A 10270-nucleotide genomic window follows, 5' to 3' on the forward strand; every position below is an offset into this window, starting at 1 on the left:
TAGAGATGAGTTCAGTGGGGCAGGAGCATGCTGAGACAATGGGTCAGCCAGGGTGGTCAGGCTTGTGGATCTTGGGAAGGAGGTAGAACCAGGCAGTGCGGGGTTCCCGGACTATGAGTTTGGAAGCTGTGGGTGGGAGATCTCCTGAAGTGATGAGGTTCTGTATGGTCTGGGAGATGATGGTTTGGTGATGGGGGGGGTGGGGTCATGGTCGAGGGGGCAGTAGGAAGAGGTGTCCTCGAGTTGGCGTTTGGCTTATTGTTTATATGTAGACAGACTGCACTTATCCGTATTAAATAGTGATTCTTGTAAAGTACAAAAACCCAGTCCGAGAGTCAAGACACTCTGGGAAGGTCGAGGGGGCAGTAGGAAGAGGTGTCCTCGAGTTGGCGTTTGGCTTATTGTTTATATGTAGACAGACTGCACTTATCCGTATTAAATAGTGATTCTTGTAAAGTACAAAAACCCAGTCCGAGAGTCAAGACACTCTGGGAATATTGGAACTTGATTTCTAACATCTGACACCAGTGAGGTATGACAACACTCATCTAAATATTCATTGCATTATTGTTACAGATATCAGACTGAAATTCAAACAATATGTAAACAATATCCCTGTGAACCTTTTAAGTTCTTGGAACCAACTTTGAGGCTGGAATTTCCTGAAGCTGTGGCCATGCTGAAGGAAGCTGGTGTGGAGATGGGCGATGAAGAAGATTTGAGGTATTGATTAAAAACTTTCTTCCACTTAGGTTGGTTCACAATAAAAAGTTAACGTGATTTCTTGTAGTCATGGCACTATAGATACTGTCAGAGTCATACAGCATAGAATCAGACCCGTCAGTCCAACTCGCCCATGCAACCAAGTTTCCCAAATTAAACTGGCCCCACATGCCTGCGTTTGGCCCATATCCCCCTCAACCTTTCCTATTCATATACCTATCCAAATATTTTTTAAATATTGTAACTGTGCCTGCACCTACCACTTTTCGCATCTTAACCTCAGAAAATAAAACAAAACTTTTTAGCCTGATCATCAGTCTTTTCAACAAACTACCAAGTTAATTAATCAGTTCATAAATAAACTAATTGTATCTACTAAGAAATTATTAGGAAAACAAGATATTAGTGATTTTAGTCACGAGTTCAATTTTTCAGTTTTATTCCAAAATTAATGCAGTCTTAAAGGTAGCCAGTATTTGAAATGGTACAAGATATTACAAGATATTACTCGCTGGATTATGAATGCAATCTGTTCTGAGTTCACTCGTGAGTTAATTTGTACACAAATCAGCTCACAATGCAAGACAACATAAAATAGCTGCTCACAATTAGGAGAAAGTGTTTGTCTAGAATCACACAACATGGAAGCAGATCCTTTGGTTCAACCAGTCCATACCGAACACAATCCCAAATTAAACTAGTCCCACCAACCTGCTCCTGGCTCATATCCCTCTAAACCGTTCCTATTCATGTACTTATCCGAATGTCTTTTACATGTTGTAACTACACCCACATCTTCTACTTCCGCAGGAAGTAATTTGGATCTTAAATTAATACTCGACGTGGGATTGCATTCATAAATGCAAGCATTTGTATGCTGAATATTCATACATCATTTTACTTTATTTACTTTTAGCACTCCAAATGAAAAGCTTTTGGGTCGCCTGGTGAAGGAAAAGGTAACAGATATAATTATCACTTTATTCTTTAAGAAGAAAACTACAATATATTCAAATAATATTAAAGATTCTGCTAAATCAGAATTTGGAGATGCCGGTGTTGGACTGCGGTGTACAAAGTTAAAAATCACACAACACCAGGTTATAGTCCAACAGGTTTAATTGGAAGCACTAGCTTTCGGAGCAACGCTCCTTCATCCTTCATCCTGATGAAGTAGCAGTGCTCCGAAAGCTAGTGCTTCCAATTAAACCTGTTGGACTATAACCTGGTGTTGTGTGATTTTTAACTTTGCTAAATCAGAGTATTTTAAACTGTTTTGATGAACCCAGTAACCAATGAAGCAAACAGAAATAAAATTGTAGCACTAAGGGTGTCCTTGATTCATTCAGTACATACTTCTGCTATTTCATTTTGTTGTTAATCGTAAAATCTACCCTTTTGTGGACGTACCCATTAGAGAAGGAGCAAAATTCAACCTTGTCATAGAGATCTACAGCACAGAAACAGACCCTTCAGTCCCACTTGTCCTTGCTGACCAGGTATCCTAAATTAATCTAGTCTCATTTGCCAACAACTGGCCCTCTTGCTCTAAAACCTTCCTATTCATATATCCATCCAGGTGCCTTTTAAATGTAATTATACCAACTTCTATCACCTCCTCTGGCAGTTCATTCCATACACGAACCACCCGCAGCATGCAGAGGTTGCCTGTTGGGTACCTTTGTGAATTTTTCCCTTCTCACCCTAAACCTATGCCCTTTAGTTCTGGACTCCCCATACCCCAAGCAAAAGACCTTGTCTGTTTACCCTATCCGCTCCCCTCATAATTTTATAAACCTCTATCAGATCACCTCTCAGCCTCCGATGCTCTAGGGAAAACAACCCCAGTTTATTTAGCCTCTCCCTATAGCTCAAACCCTCCAACCATGTCAACATCCTTGTAAATCTTTTTTGAACCCTTTCAAGTTTCATAACATCCTTCCTATAGCAGGGAGACTAGAATTGCATGCAGTATTCCACTCGTGGCCTAAACAATGTCCTGTACAGCCTCAAAGTGACCTCCCAACTCCTGTACTCAATGCACTGACGAATAAAGGAAAGCATATCAAATGCCTTCTTCAATATCCTATCAACCTGCAACTCCAGTTTCAAAGAACAATGAACCTGCACGCCAAGGTCTCTGTTCAGGAACACTCACCAGGACCTTATTATTTAAGGTTATAAGTCCTGCCTGATTTACCTTTCCAAAATGCACCTCACATTTATCTAAATTAAACTCCATCTACCAATCCTCAGCCCATTGACCCATCTGATCAAGATCCCATTGTACTGTCCGGTAATCTCCTTCACTGTCCCCTACATCTCCAATTTTGGTGTCATCTGCAAACTTACTAGCTATACCTCCTATGTCCACATCCAAATTATTTCTCTAAATGATGAAAAGCAGTGGACCCAGCACTAATCCTTGTGGCACACCACTGGTCACAGGCTTCCAGTCTGAAAGGCAACCCTTCACCACCACCCTCTGTCTTCTACTTTGAAGCCAGTTCTGTATCCACATGGCGAGTTCTCCCTGTATTCCATATGATCTAACCTTGCTAACCACGAGGAACCTTGTTGGATGCCTTACTAAGTTCATATAGTTCACATCCACTCTGGCCTCATCCGTTCTCTTCGTTACTTCATCAAAAAACTCAATAAAATTAGTGAGACATGATTTCCCACGCACAAAGCCATGTTGACTATCTCTAATCAGTCCTTGCCTTTCCAAATACATGTAAATCCTGTCCCTCAGGATTCCCTCCAACAACTAGCCCACCACTGTTGGGAGGAAGACAGGGCAGATGACTGAGATGTCAGTGGGAGAGCACTTTGGGGCAAGTGATCATAATGCTATTAGTTTTAAAATAGCTATGGAAGAAGACAGAACTGATCAAAAAGTTAAAGTTCTAAATTGGAGTAAAGCCAATTTTGACCATAATGGACAAGAAATTTCAAAAGATGATTAAGGAAAACTATTTGTAGGCAAAGGGACGATTGAGAAGCCGGAGACCTTATGAGATAGGAACGAGATAATGAGAGTTCAGAGACTATATTCCTATTAGAGTGAAGGGCATGGTACATAGGTGTAGGGAATGCTGGATGACTAGAGAAATTGAGGCTCTGGTTGAGAAAAAGAAGGAGACATATATCAGGGAGAGGCAGCTGGGAATGAATGAATCCCTAGAAGAGTATACTTGAGAGGGAAATCAGGAGAGAAAAAATGAGACCTGAGATTGCTTTGGCGAATACAGTTAAGAAACCAAAGAGATTCTGTAAAAATATTAAGGGCAAAAAAGAAACTCTGGAGAGAATACAGCCCCTTAAAGATCATAGTGCCATTTACGTGTAGGTTTCAGTGGATGACATACTAAATGAATATTTTGCATTAGTATTTACTGCGGAAGGAGGACATGGAAGCTAGGGAACCCTGGAAAATAAATACTGAAGTATTGAAAAGAATTCATATTAAAGAAATGGAGGTGCTAGAGATCTTAAAACGCATGAAGGTAGATAAAGCCCTGGGAGTTGTTCATGTGTTTCCCAGAACTTTGTGGGAACTAGGAAAGAGATTGCTGGACCCTTGCTGAGATATTTGTATCATCGATAGCAACAGCTGAGGTGTTTGTTTGAAGTCTGGAGGTTGGCTAATGTGGTGCCATTATTTAAGAAAGGCTGCAAGGAAAAGCCAGGAAACAATAGACCGGTGAGCCGTATGTCGTTGGTGGACAAATTGTTGGAGGGGATTCTGAAGAACAGTATTTATATGCATTTGGAAAGGCAAGGACTATTTCGGGATAGTCAGCATGGCTTTGTGGTTGGAAATTGTTTCTCACTAACTTGAGTTTTTTGAAGAGCTGACAAAGAAGATTCATGAAGGTAGAGCAGTAGATGTTGTCTATATGGACTTCGGTAAAGCATTCAACAAGATTCCTCACGGTAGACTGATTAGTAAAGTTAGATCACATTGGTTACAAAATTGACTTGAAGTTAGAAGACAAAAGGTGGTAGTGGAGGGTTGGTTTTCAGACGCCAGTGACCAGTGGTGTACTACAAGCATCAGTGCTGGGTCCACTGCTTTTCATCATTTATATAAATGATTTGGATGTGAGTAGAGAAGGTGTGGTTAGTAAGTTTGCAAATGACAGTTCAATAGTTGGTGTAGTGGACAGTGAAGTAGGTTATCTCAGAGTACAGTGGGACCTTGGTCAGATGGGCCAGTATGCTGAGGAGTGGTAGATGGAGTTTGATTTAGATAAATGAGAGGTGGTGCATTTTTGTAAGGCAAACCAGGGCAGGATTTATACAGCTAATGGTGGGGCTCTGCCAAACAAGGAGACCTAGGAGTGCAGGTACATAGTTCCTTGAAGGTGGAGTCATAGGTAGACAAGGTGGTGAAGAAGACATTTGGCATGCTTGCCTTTATTAGTCAGTGCTTTGAGTATAGGAGTTGGGATGTCGTGAAGCGACTGTATAGGACATTGGTAAGGCCACTTTTGGAATACTGCTTACAGATCTGGTTACCCTTCTATAGAAAGCATGTTGCTAAACTTGAGAGGATGCAGAAAAAATTTACAAGGATATTTCCGGGGTTGAAGGGTTTTAACTATAGGGAGAGATTGAATAGGCTGGGGTGTTTTTGCCCTACTGTCTCAGGTGACCTTATAGAGGTTTATTTATAAAATCATTAGGGGGCATGGATAGGGCAAATAGCCAAGATCTTTTTCACAGGATAGGGCAGTCCAAAACTAGATGGCATAAGTTTAAGGTGAGAAGGGAAAGGTTTTAAAAATGACCTGAGGGGTAACATGGAGAGTGATACATGTATGAAACCAGCTGCCAGAAGAAGTGGTGGAGGGTGGTATAATCACAGCATTTAGAAGGCATCTGGATGGGTATGTCAATAGGAAAGGTTTATAGGGTCAAATACTGACAAATGGGACTAGTTCAGATTGAGACGTTGGATGAGTTAGACCAAAGGGTTTGTTTCTGTGCTACATGACTCTCTGATTCTGTAGTTAATTTCTTTTAAAAAAACAAAAAATATTTATACTATTATTGAAAGAATTTCTGTTCCAACTTTCAGGATAAAATAGTCTTTATGTCATGTTCACTTGAATGAGTGCAGTGAAAAGTTTAATGTCGCCTCTCGGTGCCATCTTAGATACAGGGTACTCAAGTTATAGTCCTTTTTTCACTGAGTCTGTGTCGCTGGGCTTCAGAACACGAGGCCTCGCTGCCTTCATATGCTAACTTCCATCCCAGTCTCGCCTCCAGGACTTGCCCCCCCTGGCTGCCTGGGCTCACTGTACTCCAGCTGCGACTTGGCTCCCAGCTCGGTCTGCATTTGCTCTGTTTCACGACCCAACCCACACATGCTCTGCTGCCGCTTTGAGGTCCAGCTGTGACTCGGATGTTAACTGAAGCTCTATGACTCTAAGATATTAAAACCGTATCCTGGTGTAGGAAAAATAAGAACTTTAAAGTGAATATACCTAGAAGTGGCAGCGAATTAGACACACAAATAAAACTGTGGATGCTGGAAATTGGAAATAAAACAAAGTTCGAGAGACATTCGGCAGGACTGTGAACATCTATGGAGCGAGAAACAGACTTAATGTTTCAAATAAAGTATGACTCTTGTTAGGAACACAACACATTTATAGAGTCTTAGATTAGATTAGATTAGATTACTTACAATGTGGAAACAGGCCCTTCGGCCCAACAAGTCCACACCGCCCCGCTGAAGCGCAACCCACCCATACCCCTACCCCTACATTTACATTTACATTTACCCCTTACCTAACACTACGGGCAATTTAGCATGGCCAATTCACCTGACCTGCACATCTTTGGACTGTGGGAGGAAACCGGAGCACCCGGAGGAAACCCACGCAGACACAGGGAGAACGTGCAAACTTCACACAGTCAGTCGCCTGAGGCGGGAATTGAACCCGGGTCTCTGGCGCTGCGAGGCAGCAGTGCTAACCACTGTGCCACCGTGCCGCCCACAAGTCATAGAGATGTACAGCATCGAAACAGACCCTTAGGTCCAACCCGTCCATGCCGACCAGATATCCCAACCCAATCTAATCCCACCTGCTAGTACCCAGCCCATATCTCTCCAAACCCTTCCTATTCATATACCCATCCAAATTCCTTTTAAATGTTGCAATTATACCAATCTCCACCACTTCCTCTGGCAGCTCATTCCATACATGTACCACCCTCTGCGTGAAAAAGCTGCCCATTAGGTCTCTTTTATATCTTTCCCCTCTCATCCTAAACCTATGCCCTCTAGTTCTGGACTCCCTGACCCCAGGGAAATGACTTTTGTTGTGCAGCCAGCGTTTCCTATAAATCTGTGCCAAACTGTTAGATCAGTAATTAACCGTTGTGCCCCAGATATACTGCAGAAGTTAGTGATTCGCCTTTTTACTTTTGAACTAAGAATGATTTTGTTCATGAAAACTGACTGGTTTTATGCAAGTTTTAGGGCACTGTTAATGTATTTGTTTAAAATGTTAAGATTATAGAATATTTTAAAAAGTTGTTTAGCTCTCGAGCTATATTCAACACTTTAATTGATCAAAAATATTATGGTGGGTAGAAGGAGATTGTTCAACCCCTTATATCTGCACTGGATCTCTCAATGAACAATATCCCAAACTTTTCTTCCTACCTTTTCCCCATAACACTGAATATTGTTTCTATTTAAATAATCATTTTATGCTCTGTTGAATACATCAGTGCTTCTTTTTCAGTTATCTTATACTGTACCCTCTCATTCATGAACTCTTTGAGAGGGTACAGCTTCTCTTTATCTACTCTGTCCCGCCTGTTCATGGTTTGAAGATTTACATCAAATCTCCTTTCAGCCTTCCCTTTAAGGAGAACTGTCCCAACTTCTCCAATCTCATCTTTATAACTACCTCATACCTGGAACCATTCAAGTAAACCTTCAATACATTCATATCCTTCCTTAAGTGTGACAGCCAGAACTGGACACAGTATTTCACATGAGGTCTAATTAGTGTCTTGTGCAAGTTCAGCATAACCACCTTGCTCCTGTACAGGTACTTTATGCTGCTATTAATAAAACCTAGAATGCTGTATGCTTTGTAGCTGCTTATTCTATAGCTATCTCTGCTCCTGTAAACACTATTTTCTCCTGTATCTCCGTGTTCTTCCTACTCGAATGATCATCTCTCTCAGTTCTCCACATTGAACGTCATCTGCCTGCTCCATCAACTTGTTAATATCCTTTCGTAGTTTTATACTGCCCTCTCTCTCAATTTACAATGCTTCCCAAGTTTTGTATCATCTAAATCAATAAAATACATCAGGAAAAACAAGGTCCCAAAACTGATTTCTGGGGAACCCTTCCACAAACCTTCCACCAGCCCGAAAAATGGCTTATTACTTTGTTTCCTATTATTCAGCTAATCTTGTATTCATGTTGCTACTGTGTTGTTTATTCCATGAGCAATAACCTCTTTCGAGTCAGTTGTCTGGCACTGTAGCAAATACCTTTTGAAATTCCACATACACCACTTCAAAGCAAAATTGACATGAACGCTTTCTGTTACCTTTTTTAAAAATTCCATCAAGTTCATGAAATACTATTTTCCCTGAAGAAATCCATGCTAACTCTTCCTGATTAGGCAATATGACTTCAGTTCAAATAATTGTTTCAAAAACAACCACTTGTGCACACAAAAATCTGAGTTGATACTGTACATAAGATCTAATCAACTTTACTGCTTTTTTGTCACAGTATGATACAGACTTCTATATCCTTGACAAATATCCCCTTGCTGTGAGACCTTTCTATACAATGCCAGATCCACATGATCCTGTAAGTAAATTGTGTATTTTGAAATTATGTAATAAAACATAACTCAAACAATTACAATTATTTTAATACTGTACTGACATGTTTTGAAACAATACAGAAATACTCCAACTCATATGACATGTTTATGAGAGGAGAGGAGATTTTATCTGGTGCCCAGAGAATCCATGACCCTCAACTTATAACTGACCGAGCCCTCCAACTTGGGATAGGTAGTGTATACATCTTATTTTAAATTTAAACATCTTCAAGATTTCAGATTTTGGTATTGTCTGGATCAAAAATGTAAACATACACAATGACTTAGAAGTTGAATTGTGTTTGATGAGATCACTACTAATTCCTTCAATCCAGCCTCTTTATTTTGAAATAGTGGCGAACTGTATACATCAGTTGTTGCCTCAGATACAGTGCCCAACATGCAAATTGTGAGGGCAACAAATTCAGCTATCGTAGGCTTCAACTGATATTCCCAAGAACCGAAAACAAACGAATCTAGTTGATCCAGGATATAGGAACTGCTTTCCTTCCTGAACATGTTGACAGTATAGATTTGATTACCTGTAAAACATTTAAATAAAATGAAAATAATCTCTTGCTGTTTTGTAATTGAGAAATAATTCTGATTTATACAGATGTGGAAAAGATAAAATCCTACATTGACTCCTTCCGCTTTGGTGCTCCTCCACATGCAGGTGGTGGCATAGGTAATGTTTTGTTTCTGCTCCTGGCAAGTAATACAAGATTGCAAGTAGATTTTAAATATGTAATTGTATTTATCCTTTTCTCATTCTGTCAACGTTTAGGTCTGGAACGGGTCACAATGCTGTATCTGGGTTTGCACAATATACGTCAAACATCCATGTTCCCTCGTGACCCCAAGCGGCTAACTCCATGAATGTGTCTAAGATCTAGAAAAACTCTATCTACCATTACAACCTGGTGTATGTTTTTGCAAAAAATGATCAGTAATAAATATAAAAGTGCCAAAACAACAGCTCTACCACTGCACTGACTGCTAAATTCACATTTGATAAGAATTTTTAAAGATTTCAAACTGCTTAAACTTTTGAGCACTGAAATTATATAAACATAATAAAACAGCATCAGATGAACATTTCTAATGTAATTATTTTCAAGATAATGTTTGAAGAACAAAGGGAATTTACTGTAATTCAGAGAACTGTGTACATTGTACATTCTGCGACTGTTCGCTTGTGAGAGCTGCAAGTTAGTTTGCATTAAAAGCCTTAACTTCATATGGTAGATCAAAGAAAATTACAAGGTATTGGAGGTGAAGTAATAACTTTGTGGTAGAAGGTTTCCAATTTTAAATTAATTCTTGACTCACCAAATTCTAATAAATGGATTAATTGCTTAAAAATGAGGGATCTTCTCTTAGTCTTGTGTATTACTTTACTAATTTGCAGTTGATACATTTCCAGCATTAATGAACAAATGTCAATGATTCTCCCCCAACCCCCTTACTATTCTTACCATTGCCTCTGCTATAGAACATTATAGAACATTATATCTACTTCAACTGAATATTTACTTCGACGGGATGGATTCAACCTTTAGCTTGCTGCATTTTACTTATCCTGACACAAATTTTGGATCTGCACTCGATATTCACTTGAGTTCAACATCGCTGGTCATCTTGCACCCAAGACATTGTGGTCCCAGATATAT

At 39.9% G+C, this 10270-nt stretch overlaps 1 protein-coding gene across 1 annotated transcript in view; it reads left to right on the forward strand.

Moving 5' to 3' along the window:
* Positions 1-9965, forward strand: part of dars1 (aspartyl-tRNA synthetase 1) — a 91548-nt gene extending 81583 nt beyond the window's left edge. The window contains exons 13-18 of the mRNA XM_043694024.1: positions 577-723; positions 1640-1682; positions 8501-8581; positions 8679-8790; positions 9214-9285; positions 9385-9965. Coding sequence (XP_043549959.1) covers positions 577-723; positions 1640-1682; positions 8501-8581; positions 8679-8790; positions 9214-9285; positions 9385-9476 — 547 coding nt within the window. The 3' untranslated portion in view covers positions 9477-9965. The remainder of the gene's footprint in view (positions 1-576; positions 724-1639; positions 1683-8500; positions 8582-8678; positions 8791-9213; positions 9286-9384) is intronic.
* The last annotated feature ends 305 nt before the right edge of the window (positions 9966-10270 follow it).

The sequence above is a fragment of the Chiloscyllium plagiosum genome, chromosome 7, assembly GCF_004010195.1.
Source record: "Chiloscyllium plagiosum isolate BGI_BamShark_2017 chromosome 7, ASM401019v2, whole genome shotgun sequence".
Taxonomy (NCBI): Eukaryota; Metazoa; Chordata; class Chondrichthyes; order Orectolobiformes; family Hemiscylliidae; genus Chiloscyllium; species Chiloscyllium plagiosum.